The sequence below is a fragment of the Podarcis vaucheri genome (assembly GCF_965113315.1).
Source record: "Podarcis vaucheri genome assembly, chromosome: 1".
Lineage (NCBI taxonomy): Eukaryota > Metazoa > Chordata > Lepidosauria > Squamata > Lacertidae > Podarcis > Podarcis vaucheri.
Window position 1 is genome coordinate 110,656,467 of NC_138759.1, and position 27,097 is coordinate 110,683,563.

General features: G+C 42.8%; 1 protein-coding gene across 12 annotated transcripts in view; it reads right to left on the bottom strand.

Annotated features, from left to right (window-relative positions):
* Nucleotides 1-8,992: 8,992 nt before the first annotated feature.
* The window catches only part of KCNH7 (potassium voltage-gated channel subfamily H member 7), a 262,143-nt gene continuing 244,038 nt past the window's right edge, over nucleotides 8,993-27,097 (bottom strand). For 8 of the 12 annotated variants that reach the window (XM_082197448.1, XM_082197446.1, XM_082197447.1 and 5 more), the window contains 4 exons: nucleotides 22,900-23,151; nucleotides 19,335-19,503; nucleotides 10,814-11,003; nucleotides 8,993-9,929 (listed from right to left, as the gene is read on the bottom strand). In XM_082197448.1, coding sequence (XP_082053574.1) covers nucleotides 9,660-9,929; nucleotides 10,814-11,003; nucleotides 19,335-19,503; nucleotides 22,900-23,151 — 881 coding nt within the window. In that variant the 3' untranslated portion in view covers nucleotides 8,993-9,659. The remainder of the gene's footprint in view (nucleotides 9,930-10,813; nucleotides 11,004-19,334; nucleotides 19,504-22,899; nucleotides 23,152-27,097) is intronic. The other 4 variants (XM_082197442.1, XM_082197449.1, XM_082197451.1 and 1 more) reach the window with 1 other exon arrangement.

Consider the following 27,097-nt stretch of genomic DNA (forward strand, 5'->3'; position numbering starts at 1 on the left):
TTCTTTCATACCAAGACGGTGTAAATCTGACATGATACAGTTCTTGAGCACTACAGTAATGTTGCAGGATATGCTAGATCTTTTATTATTATTATTATTATTATTATTTATTATTTAAACTTGGATTTCGTTGAAAGCATTAGCACAGCATGGTAGGTGACAGTTGTAGGTGGGAGAAGATAACTTTGTGAAGATTCTTAACTTTGAAGTGTGCGAGACCAGCTGTACAATTTCAAAGAAAAAGTTGTAGTGCAACTCCTTTAAACCTCTCTTGCTACATACACAGGTGGAGTTCATGCATGTTTCCAGTCTTTCAAAAATGAGTGTTTGCTAGAAGGGTAGCATTATCCCATGAATATCCCAACTCCCACCAGCCCCAGCCAGTATGGGCAATGATCATGAAAACTGGTATCAAATAACAGCTGACAGGATACAGATTCGACATCCCTGTGTTACACACTTCTCACAGTGCTATTTTTCTCTACACACAAAATTTTCTACTTCCTTGATCATGCAAATATGTGAGGCTGCCTCAATGATTAAGAGGAATCTATCTGAGATTAAATACACTGCATATTTCCAGTTCTATGAGGGATGACTTGGGAAGATCAGTCTGTACTCTTTGCATGTCATAACTGATGTAACAAAAAATAATTAGATGCAGCAACTACTGCCGAGTGTCCCAAAATAATGTAGGATCACAAATGAATAACCACCCATTGTGCATACCGCTGAAAAAAGATCTAAAGGTATAGTTGCGTGATACACATAAAAGCAAACTCTTTGCAAGCTTGCACATCTTATTATCCTGGAGTCTGTCTTAATGGCGGGAGGTAGTTGGACCTGAAACACATAGCTGGAAGATTGGGGAGGCTAGCTAGTGGTGTCCAATTTCATTTCTACAAATGGACCCATAGAAAGGAGTCTGGAGACCTGGTTGAGATGTCTGAAAATTACTGAAGCCCAAGGGTGGATGCAAGTCAGTGAGGCGACACTGTTCAGACTCTGTGAGGCTCACTGGTCCTCCACTCACCATTTAAGTAATAACTGGCATAAGTGAGGCTGAACCCCTCCACTGAAAGCAAGTGATATACCCTCTCCCCAGAGGTGGCTAGTGTCCATTGGGGCTAGTGAGGCAGAAGGCGGGAAGACCAACAGCAGGTGCAGCCAGAATCAAAGGCAGGTGGGAGAAAAACTAGAAATGAGATTAAAAGGAGGGCATGGACATCAGTGTTGCCTCCTGGAGTGGTTGCAAGAAGGCAGGGAAATTATGATTGGCTGAGCGTAGATTGAGTTTGCAGTGCTACATTTGCAATAGACCTGCCTCTCCCTTAAACCCCCTGTTTGTCCAACCTGGGACATGATACTTGCATCTCTTTCAATTAAAATCATGAATGGCCTTAAGCATTAAAAAACACACATACAAAAATAGCGAAGCCATCTAGAACATTTTAAACTACTGCCATATGTGGCGATCCGTATGACTAGCAGAAGCAAAATCTTCCAAGGGCAATTTGAGCTGGCCTATCTCCATGCTGCCAAACATCTGGTGGCTTGCTCCTGATAGCTGGAGAGGAGAAATGCAAATGTGGGTATAAACAAACCAAGGCTTCCTTGCTTCAGTGAGGCACAACTAAAGCTCAGAGAAAATAGCAACCATACAACCCTTCAGTTCTACAGATGCATCTGTATCTAAACTTCAGGCAGAAGGCTCAGACTGCATGCCACCACCGTGATGTAAATAAGCTAAATTTCAGGAGAACCTAATAAAAATTACTGAAATAACTAAAAAAAGGTTTTGAGGGCCAGTTTGTTGTTTTCGTTTGCAGCTGGTTTGGGGGCACAAAAAGCTTAGCCCTGCTTTAACTGGCTTAAATTTCCTCAGGATTCAAGAATATTGGAGCTCCATCTTGTATAACTGATATTTCTGGAACGGACGATTACTGTGTGCATTCAGATTTGTGGACTTGGAACCTTTTTTAATTTCTAACCTAATTACTAACATTCCACTGCTAGCTGTTAGTGCAGGTACCTAAAGCTTCTGAAGTGCTCTGATTCATGTTCATCCCTGGACTATAACTGCAGAATACTACTGTTGCTCTTCAAGCCTTCTTTTAATAAGATCAACAAGCTTTTTTAGGCTGAAACTTCCTACACGTATTGAGCTGAGAATAAGTCTCAATAAATTCAATGGGACTTCAGAGTGGACACAGAATCTCACGGTTAATCTCTGCTTATAAGACAGTTCCCCATTACAATATTTTAGGTGTCATCTTTTCAGTTTGGACCGAGTAGTAGTAAATAATTCAATTTATAGAGAGAAGAAAGTTCACATTAGTTTACCACAGCGACTGAAATGGCTTTCACCTTAACGCATAGGCTCACGATAAACTCAGGTGAGAGTCAACGAGTTCCTTAAAGGATCTCAGCGTTACTGCCTTAAGTGTGAGCCAGTGGTTAAGAGTGGTGGACTCGTAATCTGGTGAACCGGGTTCGCTTCCCTGCTCCTCCACATGCAGCTGCTGGGTGACCTTGGGCTAGTCACACTTCTCTGAAGTCTCTCAGCCCCACTCACCTCACAGAGTGTTTGTTGTGGGGGAGGAAGGGAAAGGAGAATGTCAGCCACTTTGAGACTCCTTCGGGTAGTGATAAAGTGGGATATCAAATCCAAACTCCTAGAGTTTCACTGGTTAGTGATGAGAGCGTTCTCATTGACATGTTTAGAACATGTGCATTTAGGATCCAGTGATGGGGCAATGTAGCAGAGAATATAAAGGAAAGCACAGCTGGCCTAAAAAAAGAATGCAAGGAATAAAGTAAAAGAGCCATTTGTTTTGCAACAGGCATATAGTATAACTAGAAATGATAGTTTAATGACATAAGTGCAAGCATTTTTATGTGCCAGTGGGGATTTGTTATATGTTAAATAGATCTTTAAAAAATCATTGGTTTTCACATAGAAACCTATTCAATTATAACACATTTTGAACTCTTGTAGCAGGGCTATGCTGATACATGACCACTAATAGGCTTTCCTTCCTTCCTTTCTTTGAGCTAGTGAGCCACAGCTGATGGAGCATTATCCTTTCAAATGTATCAGTACTGGAGGGCTGATGAGAGAGTCAGGCTGATTCCAAGCTGTATAAAAACTAAGCACATAAGAGTGCTTAATTCACATGGGACATTATATATGACAGAACGGGGATTGTACAGAGCAAACAGATAGGGATTTTAATTAAAGTAGGCATTTGAAAGCTACAATCCCTGTGCACACTTACAGAGGAGTAAGCCCAACTGAGCACAGCAAGACATTGCATTGGGCTGCATGAATAGAATGTATATCTCCCTATAGTGTTCCTGTAAGTCCTGTGGATCTGACATCGTACTCAGGACTGCTTTCCCAGCCTGGATGGAGAGGTGCCACTCAAAAGATGAGAGAGTAGAGAAGCCAGTAGGATGCGGTTGAAAGACCATGTGGCCTTTTACAGTGTCGAAAGCTCCCAAATGTTCTTGTTCCTAGAGGGAAGCCACGGCAAGATGGGGAGGAGCGTAGCTCAGTGGTAAAGCACTTCTTTTTTGTAGAAAGTTTCAGGTTCAACCTCTGGCATCATTAGGGTTGTGTTCACACTGCCACTTACTGTGCACACACTGCGTTTCCGGGGCTGGGTTTTTAATCCATGTTCACACAGTGTTATCCAAAATGGATATTTAACCTGTGCTTTGTTATAAGGCGGGACACGGGTGGCACTGTGGGTTAAACCACAGAGCCTAGGACTTGCCAATCAGAAGGTCGGTGGTTCGAATCCCCACAATGGGGTGAGCTCCCGTTGCTCGGTCCCTGCTCCTGCCAACCTAGCAGTTCGAAAGCACGTCAAAGTGCAAGTAGATAAATAGGTACCGCTCCGGCGGGAAGGTAAACGGTGTTTCCGTGCACTGCTCTGGTTCAGCAGAAGTGGCTTAGTCATGCTGGCCACATGACCCGGAAGCTGTATGCCGGCTCCCTTGGCCAATAAAGCGAGATGAGCGCCGCAACCCCAGAGTCGGTCACGACTGGACCTAATGGTCAGGGGTCCCTTTACCTTGTTATAAGGCACTATGGTTCAATGTGTTGTTTCTCAAACTGGTTTCACACTGACCAGAGCCCTTAAGCTGTTCCTAAGTTATCTCTAGCCTATACATAGGGCAAAGACATCCCTGCCCCTCAACACCCCCCTTGGAACGAATTTGGCACAAAAGAAGCTGGAGGGAAAGATCTGAGAAATGAACCGCAGAAACAAGGCCGTAATGTGAACACACGCTCGGTAGTGCTGAGACTGGGAAGGTCCACTGTCTGAAACCCTGGACAGCCACTGCCAGTCATTGCAGACAATCCTGAACTGGATAGAGCAATGGCCTAACTCACTATAAGGCATTTTCCTAGGTTCCTACCTAAGACTGCGAATGCCTTTGTGACATAAAAACCAGCAGGCCACCCGACCTCTTTCCCCCTTACACAATGTTGCATACAGGCAAACCTGTGGCTCTTAAGACTGGGGAGAAAAGGAGCAGGACATCAGTCTAGGGGGCAGAGAGAAGAAAACACATGGAGCAGCCTTCATGAAGCTGGTGACCTTTAGCTATTTTTGGACTGCACCCCCCCCCCAGCTCCAGCCAGCAGGGAAAGAAGGAGGGAGTTGGGTAAGGAAGACCTGAAGGAATAACGGGCAGGCACAAAGGGTTAGGGTTAAGGCAGCTTCTATATTCACACCATTTGGGAAGCATCATGCAGATAAAATATGCAAGAGAAAAGAGTGGCACCAAATATTTGAGAGAAGTAGGGTGGTTGTTTTTAAATAATGGAATAACGCTTGTGACAAGCACAGCGGAAGAAGATGACATCATCTCCTGTACATACCGTATTTTTTGCTCTATAAGACTCACTTTTTCCCTCCTAAAAAGTAAGGGGAAATGTGTGTGCGTCTTCTGGAGCGAATGCAGGCTGCGCAGCTATCCCAGAAGCCAGAACAGCAAGAGGGATTGCTGCTTTCACTACGCAGTGATCCCTCTTGCTATTCTGGCTTCTGAGATCCAGAATATTTTTTTTCTTGTTTTCCTCCTCCAAAAACTAGGTGCGTCTTGTGGTCTGGTGCGTCTTATAGAGCGAAAAATACGGTATTTTAATCAAACTGCAAGCTGATGTTGACAAGAAACTGGAGAGTGGGGGAAAGGCAGGCTGCTGTATTAATGCACATGAAGAAATAAGCACCCCCCCCCCTATTAAAAGTGGAGTGGGGAATGTTTTTCAGCTCCCCCCACCTGGGGCAGGGGGCACATACCAGTGGTTGTGGAGACTAAAGACCAAAGCAGAGAAAAAGATGTGTCTCTTACCATTGAAACAGTAGACATGGGTTCTCACCATGCAAATGTCAGGCCTCACCTATACACCTCTACACCACCTTTCTGGGCAAGCAAGAGAACATTTTTAAAGTTCGAGGGCACAGCCTGGGAATGGGAGTGGCCTGGGCAAGAGTTCCAGGCATCCAATAGAGACCTAGAGGCCTGAGGTTCCCACCCTAGTCTAAAAGTTTCTGAGCACAATTTTTGAATCAAACGTAACTTTAGAATATGTAAACAAAACGTCCATTTGTCAAGCTCTTTCGGGAATCGAGGGTGATTTGCTGCTTTTGTCCCGGGCTGAGTTCACACTTTTGACAGGTAATTCCTTTGTGGTTATAAAGGTACTCTCCATCTGTGAAATTGAGACCAGCCATGTGAAATACAACATTAGCTTTCCTATTGTAGCACTTCATAAGCTCCGAACTTGATTTCACACGCCGAAGCACATTTATGAAACAAAGAAACTGCCCCCCCAAAAAAAGCGGGGCGAATGTTGTCACCTCGTGGTGACATTTCCCTGTCACACAGGTGATCTTTCCAAGTCCCCCAGAGGAATGGCAAAACGTTGCCTTTAACGGGCATAGACCCTGTCGACCAATCTTGGGAGCTCAAAAAGTCCTGGTGGATCTCAAAAGGCTTGCACACTCATCCCCATAAGTGTGTCCCATAAACACAAACAATGCAAAGCCTTATACGTTACAATTGTTATTAAACTGGTAATTCCGAAAGCAGTTTGGTTCTCTTCATCTACAGAATATATGTAGGAATGTCTGTATACGTCCAACATGGACCATCAGAAAAGCCTGGCAGTGCTACTCATGATCATGTATGATTGTTACAACGCAGTCCTAAAAGGTAAAGGTAAAGGGACCCCTGACCATTAGGTCCAGTCGTGACCGACTCTGGGGTTGCGGCGCTCATCTTGCTTTATTGGCCAAGGGAGCCGGCATACAGCTTCCAGGTCATGTGGCCAGCATGACTAAGCCGCTTCTGGCGAACCAGAGCAGCGCACGGAAACGCAGTTTACCTTCCCGCTGGAGCGGTACCTATTTATCTACTTGCACTTTGACGTGCTTTCGAACTGCTAGGTTGGCAGGAGCAGGGACTGAGCAATGGGAGCTCACCCCGTCGCAGGGATTTGAACCGCCAACCTTCGGATTGGCAAGTCCTAGGCTCTGTGGTTTAACCCACAGTGCCACCCACGTCCTATTTCCTATTAAATCAGGGATGGAGGGAATGCATGTGCCTTCAGATATTGCTGGACTAGAGCATCATCATTCCTGACAATTGGCCATGCTGGCTGTGGCTGATGGGAATTGTAGTTCAGCAATAGCCAAAGGTCCCCCACTGCTGCTTTAAAAGAAGCACCCCTCTATTAAACAATAATTCCCCATCCCTTTATTAAATAGTAATTTTAGGATATTGGTCTTGCTTTTTACATTCTTCCTGCTGTTGGTGCCTCCCTCATTTTTATTTTTATTTTCCTCTTCTCCTCACACCACATCACGGACCTAAAGAAATTAACTGACTTGGATCACTTTTGGTAGATTCCCATCTTAAAGCTTTTATTTAAGTTTAAGGAATTACGTGGCTGCTTTGACTTGGGCAAATACCGTAGTGAGAAAGGTCAGTTCTCTTCTAAAACAAACACGACGTTTGAAGCGTGTTATATTTTAATAAAATTAAATCTTAAGTATTCGCAAAGCATTATGCACATGCAGTATAGACTGTATTTAACACCTATGGATCTTTGAAAAATTTACTCTTGTAGAGTCAGCTTTGGACACCGGATAGACTTACCTGGTTTACTTAGTTAGAAATAAGGTTTACAGCTGTACTCGAAGAGGTGTGCATATATATATATATATATATGTACATTGAGGCATATATTGGAATCCTAGAATTGTAGAGGTGGAAGGGACCACAAGTCATCGATTCCAACCCGCTGCAATGCAGGTATCTTTTTGCTCAATGTGAGGCTCGAACCCACAACCCTGAGATTAAGAGTCTTCTGTTCTGCCGACTGAACACTCAATCGTACATACCGTATATATCTTTAGGAATGCTTCCATATTACACTAACTTTCTGGGAACTATTCCCCTCTCCCCATTCACTTCAATGAATAGTGTTGCTTCAATATGTGTTTAGGGAATGCATGTTCACAATAAGCACACTTTGGAGATACTCTATCCTAGTGCAGATACACTGCTTTTTTAATGGATGGGTCACCATAAGGTTCAATACAGCCAGTTTCTATTTTCCCACTACTTTTGCCTTGGTTCAGAAGCAGGGTAGGGTGGGAGTGGACAGAGACACAGCAGTGTATGGATAGACCTTCTGGTTCCCGTAACAGCACGGCTTGTTGATCGGAAGGTCGGCGGTTCAAATCCCCACAATGGAGTGAGCTCCTGTTGCTCTGTCCCAGCTCCTGCCCACCTAGCAATTTGAAAGCATGCCAGTGCAAGTAGATAAATAGGTACTGCTGTGGCGGGAGGGCAAACAGTGTTTCTGTGCACCCTAGCTTATGTCACGGTGTTCCGTTGCTCCAGAAGTGGTTTAGTCTAGTTGGTCATATGACCCAGAAAGTTGTCTGTGGACAAATGCTGACTCCCTCGGCCTGAAAGTGAGATGAGAGCCGCAACCCCATAGTCGCCTTTGATTGGACTTAACTGTCCAGGGGTCCTTTACCTTTCACCTATTCTACATTTGCATGCTTGCATTTGAGAGTGTGCCAAGGATCAGAAGAAAACCAAGGCTCTACTGAGCCCTACGGCGACCACCCCTTGTCCCTCGCAGTGTGTGGGTACTGCACTAGAATGGATCGAGACTACCCATTGTGCTCCACTACCCGGAAGGAACAAATTTAACATGTAAGGAGTTTTATATGAATGGGCAACTTTGGTGCCATTGTGTGAGAATGCCCTAAGGTTAAAAAATAACCCAGGTGGAAAACCACGTTGAAGTGGTTTATCTAATTGGGCAGAACCCAACTGGTGCTCTTGCAGCCAATGGAAAGAGTTTCGATCCAGTGAAGGCATCTGCTAATGGAGGAAGAGTGGGGGCATTTTTGCTAATTTCTCCTCCCAGCAACACCTCCCAAAAATCAGCTGCATAGAGTTCAGGGAGTCTCTAGAACATGGTGGAAAGTGGTGGTAGTGGGATTTCAGGAGGAAGAGCAAATTTGCAGGTCGCCTCCTTCCATTAGCAGAGGTACCTGATGGTTGAAAACCCTTCTGATAATGTAAGAACACAACTGGATCAGTCTCTTCCCCCCTCCCCCCCCGTGTGTGTAGAAAATTAAGAGAGAGTTCTCAAAACGCAACCATGTCCATTATAAAAAGGAGCCAAATATTTCCATCTCTCAGCTTTCTGCATTGAACAAAAGGAACAAAGTCTTCTGTGTTATGTATAAATTATATTTATTGCATTTGATTATGTTTGAGGGTCTCTTGACAGCTAACTGCCTTTTGTAAGGTGGCAGCTTATAGGTACTGATGTGGTTTTAATAAAGAGAAAATAAGTTGGTTTTTTTAATGACATCATTCAGTTAATGGGGGTGCAAGTCATTGATGATGCTTTCCACTGTGCAGCTCAGTTGCCCTAGCAGTTTTATTTTTAAAAGTCACCTATTTTTGCTAATGGTGTGTTACATGAATGACTTCCAAAACACAGAAGGCTTAGCTACTGTAGTCTTTTATCCAAGCCATGGTATGGTTGTGTTGATTATAAAAGGGGGGGGGGAAGAAGTTCAGTGCCGGAATGGCCACTGTATAATTTTCAAAAGGTAAATTGAAATTTTATTTATTTATTTTTTGCTGGAGCTGCAGAGTAGCTCTTTAAAAAAAAAAGTAATTTCTGTGTTGACCATTATTATTGGGTGCTTTTTTTGGAAGGCATATCCGCAGTAAAATAGGGTTTCGTTGAAAACAGTAAATAGTAGTCTCCATGCAACAGATCCATCATCATTTCCAAACATGCAGGTGCTTTTTAAAAAATTAAAAAATATAAGGTGCCTTGAGAATGCTGGCAGCTTTATATTTGGAACATACAGTTTGTTTATATATATATATATATATGTATATATTTATATATTTACATTGTTACTGGTTAACCTTACCTTATAAGCTACAAAGTTAGGAAAATATACAGTACTTTTGCATATAATGGTATATCCTTGCAGCCCCTGAGTCAAGTATAGAGGATTTAAATACAAAATAAAAAAGGGGGGAAACCCAGCCATTAAAAGCACTTACATTTTAGGTGATGTAAGAGTATAAAAGGGTTATTTCCCAGGAAGACCAGGATCAGAAACATGCCTATGGAGACCCAAGATTCCTACAGTGCTTAGGGAAGAATCTGGCAAGGATGGGTGTCTGATTTGGTGGAGGTAAGCCTTACGATGATGTTGTTGGGGCAGCTCTAAAGACTGGGCCTGCTCCTGTTCCAGAAAGGATGCCAGGTTGTCTTCTGAGGCTGTGTTAAGATGCACTCCGCTCGAGAGAGATTCTTTGGATTTCAGTTTTGATTTTTCAAGGTCTAGAAATTCAGGACACTAAGAAATGAAACCAAACAACAGCAGGGTCAGAAAGCATTTTGAAGAGTCCATTTCTAATGAAAACCTAAAAGTGAAAGTCTCTTTGTGAAAGCTGCATACCCTCCAACACTTCTCTGATGAAAATAGGGACGTCCTATTCTATAATAATGCTATTTTAAAAAATCATTTATACCCCGCCCATCTGACTGGCTTGCCCCAGCCACTCTGGGCAGCTTCCAACACATATAAAACATAATAAAACATTAAACATTTAAAAACTTCCCTATACAGGGTTGTTTTCAGATGTCTTCTAAAGGTTGTATAGTTACTTATCTCCTTGGCTTGGGGGGGGGGTGTCACATAACTCCATACCCTCCAACATTTCTCTGATGAAAATAGGGATGTCCTAAGAAAAAGTGGGACATTCTAGGATCAAATCAGAAACCAGGATGGCTTTTGTAAATCTGGGACAGTGTCCCTGAAAAACTTGGAGGGTCTGAAATTGGGTCTCTGGCATTATTGTAAGATGTATACCTACACAAATAAACACCCCTACTTTCATAGGCAATAGCTTGTCTAATAGACACAGATAAATTCACAGGGACAATGTTATCAGTAGCTAACAGTCCTAGTGAGTATACGCTGAATCAGAGGCACTGTGCTTCTGCTGGGAACGACTTTGGCAGGGGGCTGTGTTTGTGGGGCTCCCATAGGTATCCCATAGGTTGGCCACTGTGGGTAACAGGTTGCTGGCCTAGAGAAGGACCCTTGATCTCACCCAACAGGGCTTTTCTCATGCTCGTATATGCATGCACCTGATGACGTGAATTCTTGCCCATGAAAGGACACAGCCGAATAAACCACAGGAAGCCACTGACGTATATTTGTATACAGATGCATACCTGTGACGGACTGAAGCTTCTGTCCGTTTTAATAGATGCTATGGGGTGAAGACTTTGCACTATTCGGACAGCTGGCCTCTGATAATCTGCCCCAGTGGCCACCATGCTATAGGCAGGTGGAACAAGTGCCGATTGTCTCTGCAGCAGCTGTAGGATGGTTTGAATGTCAGAAGTCATTTGGGATTCAAGCCTGGGAAAGTAACAAGAGATCAGTAAATATGTTTGTAGGGATAGCACAGTTTTGGCAAGAAAGAACAAGCCACAACTTGCAGTAACTTCACTTAATACTTGTGAACAGGAATAAACAGGGGGAGAAGATTCCTTATGGCACTCTATGGCAAGCAGTTTTCTTTTACAGAATCAAAGAAGTGTGGAGTTGGAAGGGACACCAAGGGCCATCTAGTCCACCCCCAGCTACATCACACATGATGGATGGCCATCCAAACTCTGCTTTAAAACCTCCAAGGGAGTCTGTTCCACTGTCGGACAGCTCTTACTGCCAGCAAGTTCTTCCTGATGTTTAGTCGGAAACCTCCTTTCTTGTCATTTGAATCCATTGGTCCGGGTCCTAGCCTGTGGACCAGGAGAAAACAATCTTGCTCCATTCTCCATGTGACAGCCCTTGAGATATCTGAAGATAGCTAATGTATCTTCTTTGGGTGGGAGGTAGTTTGCACGACAGCCCACAACAGAGCAGATTGCAGGCAGCTTTTGAACAGCTGGAATTCAGTGGCAGAAGAACGCTTTCAAAGTTTGTGCCTGATCCCAGGTCAGGGGACCAATTTAGCTTTAGGGAAGGAGTAGATCATTTCAGATTTGGTCTAAGGAGCCCCTTCTTCAAATCTCAGATAGGAGCTCAATGGCTGCACCAGTGTGTGTGTGTGTGTGTGTGTGTACTATTATAGGAGAGGTTCGGTGGAAGGAGGAGAAAAAGGTGAAGTTTTGTGCCCCATGTTCAATTTCTGAAAGACAAATACAGGTACAGTGGTACCTCAGGTTACATACGCTTCAGGTTACAGATGCTTCAGGTTACAGACGCTTCAGTTTACAGACTCCGCTAACCCAGAAATAGTACCCCGGGTTAAGAACTTTGCTTCAGGATGAGAACAGAATTTGTGCTCTGGCGGCGCGGCAGCAGCAGGAGGCCCCATTAGCTAAAGTGGTGCTTCAGGTTAAGAACAGTTTCAGGTTAAGAATGGACCTCCAGAACAAATTAAGTACTTAACCCGAGGTACCACTGTAATGCATGTCAAAATAACATTCGATCCTGAACATGTTCAATTTCTGAAAGAGAAATAATATTTATTGGGGACTGGCATGCTCTCCCCCGGTACTACCTGTGCAGGAACTATGAAATAACCTGGATGTACTAGCAAGATACCTTTTCTCAGGTAAACAGTTCTAAAACGGTGATCCTAATGATCTCAGGTTAGAGCTGCTGTGAAAATGGATAGGTTTCCCCTTTGTTCCCGCAGGGGTTTCCATGCAAAACCCTTCCTTGATCAATGTTCACTATGGTGGTTGCTTGCTCAACACGCAGGGGAATCTCTCATTAAAAGCCTTCCTCCATTCACTGAAGCTCAGACACACAGCAGGGAATTCTCACTAGTGTTGCCAAGTCTCTGGGACTCCCTTCCTTGGGAAGCCTGCCTGCCTGCCTCTTTCTTAGCTTGCTTCCAGGCAAGCAGAAAAAAAGATGCTTCCATATTTGCCAGGTGTTTGATCTGTCTTAATTTGTATTATTTGGGGGGAGGGGGAGGGTTTCCTGCTATTGTGGATTTTGCTACCGTTGCTTCTTGTTTTATCTCTCTGTTACGAACAGCATTTTGCTACTTTGATGTGGTTACATGTTGCTCTTAAACTGTTGTGAGTCACCTTGGGCGCTTTGTTGTCAAAAAAGTAAGTTAGATTTAATTTACAAATGAAATAAATAAACACTCACTACACTCTGTCAACTGATCAGAAATCCAAGGAAGTGAAAATGCAGTGGCAGTTTTCACCAGTTCTCAGTTAGAGCCACAGCGCTGAGTTCTCAGGTAAGCTGCTCCACTGCAAATGATTATCCGAAACCACCAAAGGTTTGTCAGGCAGGAAGCAGCAGACAGAGCTCTCTGCATGCTTCCTGCTACCTGCTGTCTTGTAACATATGTCATGTTGCTGCATTTTTATCTTCTTTTTTCCACTGGAAATTAGGCCACAGCTATTCAGGCTTTATTGGCTCATAGAATGCAAGGGAAGTCTTATATCGGCTTTAAATTGCTTGTTAAAATGTACAGTACAATGTGCCCAGGAGCACTCGGTGACTAATATAGACTGAGTTTGTCAATTCAGGATGAAATTGCCCATTTGTCATGACAAAAGTGCTGACAGTAATGGAATCCTAGGGAAATGATTTCATTTTATTTTTTTATTAAAAAAATAAAAGGCTGGACAAAGGCCAATTTCCAATTAGATGCAGTGCTGCTTTCTTGCAAGTCTTTTCTGTGCCCGTTTACAAGATTTATTCCACTTGCAAAAGGGAAGGGGCGTGGTCCTGTGAGATACTTCAGCCTTCAGAAACCGAAAGGTTGTGCCAAAGGATATCTTCTGTTTTCATGCCCATTTCATGCCCATTTCTAAATTCAGGGGACAGCTACAACATTTTTGTTTTACAGTTAAGATAGGATCCATTTTAGTGACTGAACTCTAGCAAATTTCTGATGTTTAGGAGCCTATACTCAGCCAATCATCTCAGATTACAGAGCACTGATGTACAGTGGTACCTCAGGTTACATACGCTTCAGGGTACGTACGCTTCAGGTTACAGACTCTGCTAACCCAGAAATAGTGCTTCAGGTTAAGAACCTTGCTTCAGGATGAGAACAGAAATTGTGCTTCAACAGCAGGAGGCCCCATTAGCTAAAGTGGTGCTTCAGGTTAAGAACAGTTTCAGGTTAAGTACGGACCTCCGGAACGAATTAAGTAATGAACCCGAGGTACCACTGTAATGGGATATTGTTCAGAGTTGCCTGGATTATCCATCTCCAATATGTTTTACTGAACATTTGTTTTATTGAGGGGCCTTAGGCAGTTGTGGGAAGGCAGGAACCTTCAGTCTCTGCAACTGCTTCATGGGGGCAAGACAGAAAAAGAGTTGATGTGCTCATTAGGCCTGATATTCCTGTGCAGATCCTGTTTCCCCCCCAAATAAACTCCACTTTACTTTGTGTGATTTATTCCTAGCTTGCTCCTGTCATTAATATAAAATGTATCAGCTGACAAGTAATCTGCCATAATTGATGACGACTGCCAAATCATGTACTAAAATTCAGGCTGCAAATCTACACTCACTAACCTGAGAGTCCAGGCCCCTGCCCAAACTCCCTATAAATTGTAAGAACAGTAGCTAAGAGAGCCTATTTATTAAGCATTCATCCTGATTTACTTGCACAAAGCTTACGTAAAGATAAGGCTGTCAGGTTTTTATTGAGGATTCATTCTGATTTGTTTTTTGGGCAGATACATAAAAATCATTCATTCATCCTGCACTTCTCATTTCTGTATCACTTTCCTAACTGCAAACAGTTTTCTTAAGTGGATTTGTTGGACAAGGACAACAGAGCCCTTTAATCCACATAAATGGCACAAACATAAAGTTTCAGTATGTGCTTTCTGCAAAATACTGAAAATCTGCAGGTGCCTTAAGCAGGATGTCAAAAAAGGAAATGGGTGGTGGTGGTGGGGGGACAAGCCACCTTTGGTTCCTCCCCCTATATTTGAAAAATGTAAACCAAGAAAACCCTTTAGTCAACCACAAGGCTAAATACCCAAGTTTGCATGTGCAGATAAAAATCCAGCAGATCCCAACATGATTCCTGTATTACCCAGTGCTAACCCAGGCTAAGAGAGAAAGAGGAGACTGTTTGACAGCAAATTATGTTTTTGACAATTCTGGGCCACAGATTAATTCTAGGCTGCCTGAAAGAGAAGAATGATGGCAGGCCATCTTCATTACCATCTAGTGAAATCTTGCAGGGAAATGAACTTCCATTAAGGAGAAGTTGAGTGTTTCCTTCCCGATTTGATTAAATGCCTTGTCCCAATGACAAAGAACTCTTCCCCAGAGAATGGGGAATAATAGCTGCCTCTCTATTGTTTCCACGGAATATTGCTGGCTCTACCACTTGTTGCCCTGGGGATGATCTTCAAAAATGGCTTAGGAGACACAATATGATTTGTTTACAAGAAGCCTGGATTGTCGCTATTGATTCAGACAAAATTATTTTACCTGGGTGTAAAGCTTATAAACTAGCAGGAAAAGGCTTTGTCACTTTTTTTCTTAATATGGCCCTAAAATTGAGGAGTGAACAAACAAGCTTGAATTATGTTTTCTCTGGTAATTACAGTATGGATTCCTCTTTCCTCTCTTTTAATAGTTAACATCTATATCAGCCCTGGGAACCTGAAATTCTGTATAGAATTAACTTGGAACAAATTGTGTTTTAGAATTGAGTTACTGGGTATAGATATATTGACTCTATTACTGTCTTGGCAGGCGATTTTAACACATGTGGGGCAAGGACAACAAAGAACTCGCAGTTATGTTGGCTCTTGAGGAAGATTATTATTTTTCCTTTTTCCCTGCCCTACAATTTGAGGAATGATTAAGTAAATCTTAAAATCCCTCTTCAAATTTAATCTCCAATTCTTAAACAGAAGGAGTCAACAAGATAAATATGGTGACTTTACTTTCATTTGTGCCTTAAGGCTGAGCAAAGCAAATTTTATCTGTGTTCCATCAGATCTTACCAGTTGTTTTATTGATTTGCTTCCTTTTGCTTACAACAATCAGTGGCTGGTTAGCACTGACAGGGCTCATGATTCCGACTGAAGAAAAACTGACCAGGAATAGGTAATCTGTAATTCAGCCTGAAGCTGTAGGCACCAGAAACCTAAAACTTTATTGTGATAGAATGCACTAGGTCAACTGGGGGTGCTTCTATTTCACAGGTGGGATTCAATCGCATACAGTGGTACCTCGGGTTAAGTACTTAATTCGTTCCGGAGGTCCATTCTTAACCTGAAACTGTTCTTAACCTGAGGTACCACTTTAGCTAATGGGGCTTCCCGCTGCCAGAGCACGATTTTTGTTCTTATCCTGAAGGAAAGTTCTTAACCTGAAGCACTATTTCTGGGCTAGCAGAGTCCGTAACCTGAAGCCTATGTAACCCGAGGTACCACTGTACTAGCAAATCCAGGTTGCATAATTAAAATAAATGCTCTTGGGCAACAGATCCAGTCCCCCCTTCCAAAAAACCCCCACACCAATTCTGACTTTTTGCAATAAGGGAAGTGATGGGAAAATACACAGGTTTGTGTTGGATAGCGATAGCTTGATGCAACATCAAAATACATCCTTGCAAGGCAATTAGGATGAATGCTTAATAAGAGGTAATCTGGAAACAACCGAAGTCTAATACTTTTGTCCACAACAGATAGTGGATAATCGTAAAGATGGTCTGATAGTTTGCTTTGCAGCCGGTAGTGTGCTCTACTGCTTTGCAGTGCAATCCTATACTTCTCTATTCAAGCTAAAGTCTCATGGAGTGCAATGGTCCTTGCAGATGAGTATAAGACTGCATCCTAAAAGTCCATTGTGGTAAAAAAACCAAAATGATTGTCTTTGGGTATAAAATGACTGGAAAGTTTGATTTCTATAAAACAGAGCAGGTTAAATCATTCCATTATCTGAGGGTTTTCTTTACTGGATCAAGCACAGGTACACTTTTATTTATTCGTTATATTTATATTCTACCTTACTTTGCTGATAGAACTAAAGGTGGTATAGATGAGATTTCCAGGTGGTCTGCTGTCTTGCCACTGAGCAGATCCTGACTTCTTCAGATTCAACAAGGTTGCTACACCATATAAGGTTTTTGTTTGTTTGTTTGTTTGTTTGTTTTAAAAGGTAAAGGGCCCCTGGATGGTTAAGTCCAGTCAAAGGTGACTATGGGGTTGTGGTGCTCATCTCACTTTCAGGCCAAGGGAGCTGGTGTTTGTCACAGCTTTCTGGGTTATGTGGCCAGCATGACTAAACCGCTTCTGGAGCAATGGAACACCGTGACGGAAACCAGAGTGCATGGAAACGTTGTTTACCTTCCTGCCACAGCAGTACCTATTTATCTACTTGCACTGGTGTGCTTTCGAACTGCTAGGTTGGCAGAAGCTGGGACAGAGCAACGGGAGCTCACCCCGTTGCAGGGAATCGAACCGCGACCTTCCGAAAAGCAAGCCCAAGAGGCTCAGTGGTTTAGACCACAACGCCACCCATGTCCCTCAGACTATGCCCTGGGACTAAAACAGAGCAATCTGTTACTGGGGTCCTGGAATTTTGGAGGATCTATGCATTCCAAAATAAATTGAACCCACAGAATCTGAAGCCTGTGGCTTTCTTTGGCTTTCTTTTCCTATGGCATAATCTCAGAACAAGTTTCTAAAGGCTCTTTTAGGCACCCCACTGGGTACCCCTTCTGTTTTATTAGATGGGGATGCCTGACTACTGGTCAGGCCACTGGCCCACCTTGCTCAGTACTGTTACACTGATTGGCAGCAGCTGTCCAAGCTGTCAGACAGGATGCCAGGTACTGAAGCTAAGACATTCTGCTTGCAAAGCAGATGATCTACCATAGTAGTTCATGACCCTTTTCCATGTCAAAGAGTGTTTTGACATGAGGAATGGCAAGTAACTCTTCAATAAATGCAGGCCCAAGATCCCCTTGGGCAATATTATACCCTCCCCTAAAATCTAAGATGATGAGGAAGCCGTTGAATACATCCTGCACTTATTTTGTTCTATTACCCCAATGATTCTTCAACATCAACTTCATTGGACTGGTCATGTTCTGCAGATGTTTGATTATCTATTCCAAACTTAAAAATGGAAAGCGTAATTCTGGTGGTCAACAAAAGAGGTTTAAAGACTCTCTCAAGGCAAATCTAAAAAAATGTATGAACACCAACAACTGAAAAACACTGGCCTGCGAGTGCTCCAATTGGAGAACTGCCTTTACCAAAGGTGTCATGGATTTTGAAGACACTCGAACTCAGGACAAAAGGGAGAAACGCGCTAAGAGGAAGGCATGCTTGGCAAACCCTTACCATGATCAACTCCTACCCAGAAGCCTATGTCCCCACTGTGGAAGGACTAGTGGATCCAGAATTGGTCTCCACAATCACTTACGGACTCGCTGTTAAAACTGTGTTCATGGAAGACAATCTTACTCATCTGCAAATGATCGCCAAAGAAACAGCAGCAGCAGCACTTATTTTGTTCTGTTACCCACCCCCCAAATGTGCAGAATAAATTCTTCTGTTTCCTATTGAAGGCACGGGTCAACTAGTCAACCAGAAGTCAGAATTTTTACATGCAAATAACAAGAGATCAATAATGGGTACATTTGTCTTGGCTGCTGCAAAATAATTCTGGGTAATTCTGCTGTTAGGATTGTTTCATTACTCCGTGTTATTTTTATGGTTTCAGCTAATTTTTATTTTTAGCATTACTGGCTGAAACAAATAAATGCTGAATACTCTGAAATAGATGCAGTTATATGGTGAATTGTGCTGTATGACTAATCAGCTCTACTTCACTTTATTCTGAACAAGGCTGAGAGCTGTGTTCTTTAACCAACTGCTACCATAACATCGTAGGCACTTAGAAGAGAGAAGTGTTGAAATATTATATGGAGTGCATTAGGAAAAGGAAGCTTACCTATACAGTATTTTGACAAAGAAAACAACTGTTTTCCTTGCACAGTGTGACTAAGTGACACTTATAGAGTTGCTTTTCCCTTTTCTTTTTTGCAGGGTGGGGAACGAGTTTGCAGTTGCTTATTACAAAGAAAGTAGCAAAATAGCTCTCACATCAGACATTGAATGTTCTTGCAATGGAATGTAACACATGCTTCAAAGGCAGCTGACACATTAGGCTACTCTTTTCAAAGAGGGAAACAGCCACACATTGCAAACTTTCATTTTCCGGGAGAAGGAAAAAAACATGGAAAAAGGGATCAGAGGAAATACTGGAGGGCATGGGTAGGCAAACTAAGGCCCAGGGGCCAGATGTGGCCCAATCGCCTTCTCAGTCTGGCCCGTAGATGGTCTGGGAATCAGTGTGTTTTTACATGAGTAGAATGTACCCTTTTATTTTAAATGCATCTCTGGGTTATTTGTGGGGCATAGGAATTCGTTTATTTTTTCCCTCCAAAATATAGTCCGGTCCCCCACAAGGTCTGAGGGACAGTGGACCGACCCCCTGCTGAAAAAGGTTGCTGACCCCTGCTTTAGGGAATAGAAATAACTGAGCAATGAAAAAGGAACCAAACCTCTTCCCTCAGATGATGGATCAAATTGTCCTTTTTGGCTGAACTTTTGGGGTTGCCACTCTCTTTGGGCTCATAGGCACAAACCGGAGAAACTGTGTTGTCATTATTAATCATGACAGATAGCCAAGGTTTGCCCTTTCCCTCATGTCCCTCCTTACCTGCTGAGCTGGTCTTGAAGCAAATCTAGCCTCTGTTCCACTTCTCCATAGTTGATCTCACTCTCTGTTTCAGAGATGCCCCACGTGACATGGGGCAATGCGGACTGGCTGGATGATTCCTGGTGGCTTCTGCTGTGATCCTCCTCCCAGATTCTTCTGTCGGTGATATCTGCCAAAATATCAGAGTGGAGGCTGGTTATTTAAACAAAGCTACAAAATATGGGAGTAGGCTATGTTAGAGAATGTCCACAAAAGTTATTTTTTCTTTGTCTTCATGATGATGCTCGCACTGTCCTCTAGCCTCAAGTATGAGAAGAAGCATTTATAAAGTGGACTGGTGTGGCCACAGGTTCTGTCATACTGGCTCAGTTATGAGGCTGGATCAGATACAATTTATAGCCTGGTAAGTTTTCGCAAATTTTGTCCCGAATATGCTGCCTCTAGGAGTGTATTCAACTAAGTTTCACTCAGAACAAAACAGTTGACATTAATGGACCTTACTCAGTCATGTTAATTAATTTCAATCTGTGTAATACTTAGTCGAATGCCAGACTAGGCCTTGGTCAAATTGGCTCCAGCCTCTTGTGATAGAAGTAGGGGGAAGGACCTTGCAGAGAACTTTGTAAAAGCCTTGCTCTAAGCAATGCCATGATTTTGCTGGCTAGCTTGTGCGTCATACTTCCAGGGATACATGGAAAGAAAGCAGTCTCATACCTGTAACTCTAAATATAATAAATGCCCAACCCACATTTTAACGGGGTGGAAAACAATGGGAAAACTACTTCATTCATTTGAGGATGGAAATGCAAACAATACAATACATTATTTGCATTCCTCCAAGAGCTGATTTGTAAAAGACCATCGTTTTTACATGTAAATAAGGTCTAAAAATCTTTTTTCTTCCCACAAAGAAAATATATAGGCTGTAATTCTGGGTAACATCACAAGCACTGCACAGTGGGACAAATGTTTGTGGAATGCCTAAACAAAAATTTAGGATAGCTCAGTGGGTAATGCAGAAGACTTTTAATCTTAGGGTTGCAGGTTCAAGTCCCACACTGACCAAAAGATCCCTGCACTGCAGAGGGTTGGACTGAACGACCCATGTGGTCCCTTCCGACTCTACAATTGTACGGTTCCATGTTAAGCAAGTTTAACTCACTGCCAGGCAACTAAAGCAGGTGTGATTAAATTGTGGCCATCCAGCAGTTCCTAGACAGTTCTCCAAGTATTCCCAACCACTGGCAATGCTGGATGGGGCTGATGGGACCTGGAGACTAGCAGCCTTTGCAGGGCTGTAAGTGCCCCACTCCTGAACTAGACTAAGGTTTAAATGATTCCATGCCTGGCAATAGAGAATGATGGTGAACCGCAGTCCTGGGAGCCAAATGAACCTCAGCATCCTCTCTATTTGTCTCCCAGGCTATACCACCTCCTCAGCCACGCTTCCTCTCACCAGGCCACATTCCTCAACAGCCCAGCTTCATGTTCTTTTTGAGTCTTTTTGCCTGTCCTTGAACTCTGTTAAGATCTTTTGCTTCTCCGGGTGGAGAGTAGGGAGGGGTATGTGAGAATATACAGCTAGCCTACGATACAGAGGTAAAACCAGCAAATTAATAAACAACCACACATTTGCAGCCATATATTTATAGGTGTTGCAGAAAACAGTGTTTTGAATTAATTCAATTAAGAACAGCAATGGAAACAAGCACAGATGACTGGACCAAACACCATTAACCACAAGAACCACCCCAACCCACCCCCCGATCAAAGATGATTTGCTCTTAATAACACCACTGAGAGCCCCAGCAAAGGAACAAAGGAAAATTATATTGGTTTGTGTTTGGTCACAATAAAAACACACACCTCTTAAACTTGCTAAATTTAGCCCAGAGTACAGTTTGCACTAGGTTGCCTTGGAAAATGTTGCTATAGCTGCAAAAACACTTTTGTGGCCGCCAAAAGAAAAAAGGTGAGCTTCCCAACTGCAAATGTAGGAATCTCGACATTTTGCAAGAACAAGAACCTGAGGGGGTTCAGCCAGCATTCCGGACTGTAAAAAAAGAAAGATGAGTTTGCTGAATTGTCTGGTGGTGCGAAGTGACAGAGGAATTCTTCTTTTGAATAGGTATATTGAATTGCACCGAGAAGGGAAATCAGTGAAATGTGCACGCACATGCCTCACTTGGAGTATGAATTGCACATGACACCTATTAAATTGTGCTCACAGTGGATAATGACTCCTATACCACTCCAAATGCCTGGTAGAGTTCGGAAACTATTTTAAAAGAGTCCACTCCTGCTTTTTAAGCACATCCAAGAACGAGTGCTTATCCACGTATCACACTCATCAGTTGCTTTAAAAAGAAAATAAGATGCAAGATTTCTTAATTTTTGTGCCACTTCTTTCTTTCTTTCTTTCTTTCTTTCTTTCTTTCTTTCTTTCTTTCTTTCTTTCTTTCTCTCCTCTAGTTTCCTACACTTTCCCCCTCCTCTGGCTCTCTCTCCCACCCTCACCCCCCGCCAGTACATTTGTACTGAGTTGTAAGGTTAGTGGCATTGTAGTGTTATGAGAGAAGAAGAAGAGGAGGAGGAGGAGTAGTTTGGATTTGATATCCTGCTTTATCACTACCCGAAGGAGTCTCAAAGCGGCTAACATTCTCCTTTCCCTTCCTCCCCCACAACAGACACTCTGTGAGGTGAGTGGGGCTGAGAGACTTCAGAGAAGTGTGACTGGCCCAAGGTCACCCAGCAGCTGCATGTGGAGGAGCGGGGAAGCGAACCCGGTTCACCAGATTACGAGTCCACCACTCTTAACCACTACACCACGCTGGGGTGGGGAGCGAGAAAGAGAGTCTTCTCTGTAGTGGCTTCCTGAGTTTGAAATGCTCTCTCCATGGAAGCCTGCCAGGCACCAACATTACCACCTTTTCGATGAGTTTTAGTGTATATTTCTGTTTATTGGATGTAATTTGCCATAGGAGTTCCTTGTGTGCGGCTAATAATAACAACTGATGGTGGTGGTGATGACGACAACGACGACAATGATGATGATAGCAGCTCAGTATGGCCTACATCAACTAACAGTTGCTTTCAAGGGTTTCATACAGAATTCATTTCCTAGCCCTATCTGGAGATACCAGGGGACTGAAGCTGGGCATTTTATATCCAAATTATGGGCTCTACCACTGAGCTCTTCCTGATGTTAGGAATCTGAGATTTACAGTTTTCTCAGCAAAACAGTGCCCCTCCCCCCACAAGTTAGACGGAACACTATTAAGGTACAAAGAAACATTAGTGGCACAATAAAACCAAAAATTACAGGAGGATTGGTAGTAAAACTATGTAGAAGCAAAGACTCTGCAAATCAATCGTGCCTTTTGAAGGGAATAATTGCTTACAACAGCCCATGCTTGATGGGATTAACTAGCAGAATGTTATGAATTTGAGCATAAGGGAAAGATTTAAATAAATGTTTCATTGCAAGGTTAAAAAGCATGTTGCTGTATAATTTGCCATGGACTATTAATTCTGAATATGTTTTTAAAACGCTTGCATGGATTACCTTTACAAGAATGACTCCTTTTGTTAGTTTGAATTCTTTCTGTTGCGTGCATCATCTCCTCAAAACCCAGCACCGCAGTCTTTCCCAGGACAGATGGGTAGCCTATGATCCCAGAGAACAACGGTTTCTGCTCATCATCAATGGATGACACAAAAGATGATGATCTGCTTCTCTTCTCCCCAAAATGCTTCTTGGTGACCTGATAATGTCTGGTGTTATCCACAGAACCCTCATTGTCTTTGTCATAGTCTGCTAAAAAAAGAAACCATTATAGTAAATGATATGAAATTTAGCCTTGTCCTTGGGGTAGCAGGGGGAAAGTTATTATACCATTTAGCAAGTTTGTTCTCTGCTAGAGATAATGGTTTTTTATGTCTTGTTACAGAGAGGGGCTAGCGATTTAAAATGCATTTCCTTCAGCAGATCATGCGATTCATTTCTCCATTGGTCTCAAGTGGCTTACAAAAGCCAAACAAAACCAGTGTGTGCAAATAAATAAATCAAATGGGGACAATAAGAAAATATGTTCTCACAAAAGACTCCTGATCTTTCCCTTTTCTCTCCTTTTCATGTATTTCAAACTGAAATGTTAAGATGCTTCTAGCACAAAAGATTGATTAAGGGTATGGTTTACCCTAAGAGTCTCTAAACTGGTTTGCCGTAATATTTTGGAGAGATTTCTTCATCTGCTTTCCATTCATGATTACTAAACTTAATTCTGTTATGTGTAATCTTTATACTGGCAGCCCCAGTGCTGATTTTGTAATCTGATCCCTATACCTGTTTAAGTAAGCTCTGAATGCAGCAGGACTTAATCTTGAGTAAATGTGCATAGGTTGTTAATGCTAACTTAACCATAGCTATTCTATAAACCCACAACTTTGGCCTTAAGAGCTCATTGCGCTCTTTGCTAACATGCCTAGCATCTAGATCCGATTTCTAGATTTTGTGATTCCTCATAGGCAGTGACTGACCTACATTTTGGGGGCCCTGAATCTTGAACTGATATCGGGTCCCCTTCTCAGTCAGCAACAAGGTCTTTATAACCACTGTTATCTTCTTCAGTGGGGTTGTTCCATGACAGATCATCACAATTTTCTTTCATAATGAGTTACGACATCTCAGATTTTGATTTAAATTGCTGTGCTGGATTATCTCACATGTCAAAGTCACTGGTGTGAATTAAAAATAAATAAATCCTGTGCCTTATAGTTTCTGAGTTATGGGGTAGGGGAATGAAAGTTAGGGAAAATTAGGGAAATGTTATATACATGCATGATGCACATTTAAAAGCAAATATTTAAAGCGACGTGGACTAATGTTGCTTCTGGGCCCCTCCAGGATTAGGGGCCTTGAAGTTTAAGTTCCATTAGTTTCATAATAATAATAATAATAATAATAATAATAATAATAATAATAATATTTATACCCCAGTCATCTGACTTGGTTTCCCCAGCCACTCTGGGTGGCTTCCGGCACATATAAAAACATAGTAAAACGTCAAACATTAAAAACTTCCCGATATAGGGCTGCCTTCAGACCTCTTCTAAAAGTTGTGTAGTTCTTTATCTCCTTGACATCTGATGGGAGGGCGTTCCACAGGGCGGGTGCCACTGCCGAGAAGGCCCTCTGCCTGGTTCCCTGTAGCCTCACTTCTCACAGTGAGGGAACCACCAGAAGACCCCCGGAGGATCCACCCCTGCTCACTGGGTGGCAATTCAAACTGACCTCCCCAGACGTTTTCCTCCAAAACCTCTTAGAAAGCATGGGTGACTAAAACTGGGCCCTATTCTAGATGCAGCACCACAAGCAACAATCCTTGCTCTGGCAACAATCTACCTTGCAGGCTCCCCATGTTCCCCTGCAAGAACAGGATGATGGACTAGATGGGGCAATAGTCCAGTGCAGAAGGCTCTTCTTATGCTCTTAAGGATGTCAATGCATCCTGTTCTTGCTGAAAATTCTTCCAGAAAAAGTAGGAGAGGGGAACCTCAGACTCAGGGCCAAATGTGACCCTGCAGGCCTCTCTATGTGGCCCTTGGGGCCTCTCCAGGCCATACCCCCTCCCCAGCATACCCTGTTTCCACAGGCCATGCTCCTCAATGGCCTTGCTCCACATCTTCCTTCAGTGTTTTCGCCTAGCTGGAATGTGTCCTTGAACTCTGACATTGCCTGTTGCTTGCCTGGATGTAGGATCAAGAGAGAATGTGTGTACAAACCAGTCTTCTGTACAAAGGCAAAACTGATATTAATTGTTCCATCTACTTTTGCCTCTGGACCCACACACCACTGGCACGTGTGGATCTGTCTGAAAATGGTCCCCAACCCATGCCCTGTAGCTTGTTGTTATCTACCAGTCTGACAACAGCTCATTCCTGTTTCTCTCCTCCAGACCACTCTGGGTTTCCAAGCAGATCCCAAAGATGCTGCTGAGTCCCTTCAGCAAAATGTTTGGGAATTACTGAATTACGCACAAGCAGGGAATGCCATGGAAGAGGCAAAGCTGTAGCACAAGGAACTGGATCTGAAATCATTTCTGTGTTGTGTTGGTTATCAAGGAAGCCTGATATTTGATCAAGGCATTTTTAGCACCCTTGCTTTTAATGCAGAACAAAGATTTCTCACGGAGCAGAACTGCACCGTTGAATTAATTGTTCTGCTCCTGGCAAATTAGTGGCCGAGGTACTAGAGATTAGGGATAAAAGAACTGTGCGGATATTGTCTAAATAGTATACGAAGCTACTGCAGAAAGAAGTTGCTATAGTAACAACTTGATCAGGCGAACATGGAGTAGGGGGTGAAATAAGTACCGACTCGTGTTTAGCCGTTCAGCTAACATCCGTATCCCGATAAGTGTCAGGAGGGAAAATAGAGATTTCAAAGATGCTCTACTCAGCAGCAGCTGGAACAAAACTACTAGCAGTAAAAACAAACAAACCAATTTCTCTTGCAGCATGAAGCTCAAAAGTGACAGAGGGTTATCTCAGAACCTTATTGTAACTAATCAAAGTGTGAAAAAGGATCCCAGTTTTCCAGGTATGGCTGGAAAAGACTCGTGTCTGATGCTGTGGAGATAATATACATGCTTCCAATTGTCCCAATGGGAAAACCACTCAATTGGAGCAAATGGCAATTCTGTTTTTCTCCAGATTGACGTTTGCTCCGACACTAAAGAGCAGGTTTCCCTGGGAAAGGACTGGCGCAAGAGGAAAACTGCTCAGAGCCATGCTTTCTTGGCATGGGAGAAGTGTGGGCAAGCCTGAGATACATAGACCAAAGGTATGACGAGGTGTAAGGCAACTTCCTGTACTTCCCTAAAAACAGCAGGGAGTTCAAAAGCCACGAGTAAGGCCTTTCTGTGCATCACCACATGATGTGTCTGTCCTATGGGCAGGATGCTAAGAAGAGCCCTAACCTGGCAGACTTCAACTCTTGTAACAGGACTATTCTAAATACTTTTAGGTGCCAAAACATTTTTATTCCCCCTGGTATTTAAATAAATACTGTTATTTCTACTGAGCGAGCTTTAGGGCATTTCCACCTAGTTGCTACTTGGGGGTTGGATTCAATGGCATACGGGCAAACTCAGCTTGTGCTATCATAGCTAACTGGGAGGTCTTGCGCAACAAACCTGCTTCCTTGAAATTTTGCTATAAGGTAAGTGACAGGGAAATGCACCGCAAAATGTGGAATTAACACCTGCTTTGATGCAACATCATTCTAACCAGTCTACTCATCAAAAAGCCATCTTTGTCTAATTTCCCTGCAAACAAAATCAGAATGAATGCTCAGTAATCAGGTTATCTGGAAGAACCCTTAGTCTGTGTAAAGGTTGATCTGCTTTTTTTCATGAAAGTCATTCATCAGCCACCCTGAAGCAGCAGCTCAAAATTTCATAGCGGGCAGTGCCTAAAAGCTTACCTTTCCCCTTCAGGTGGCAAAATATGTTTTGTTTGTGAATTTTGTTTGTGAAGGTCATTTAGACAGGTTATCTTTGTCAACAGACTGTGTGTGTGTGTGTGTGTGTGTGTGAAGAGCAGCTTAAATATTTAATGGGGGTATTGCCTTGACAGATTTGTTGTCACTCTTGGTTTTGTGCTTAAGAAATGCCTCTTTGACAGAAAGGTAATGCCATTCTGTGAAACAGTAAGACACCAAGCTAAAGATTTATTTCTCTAGGACACAGAATCGCTCTATA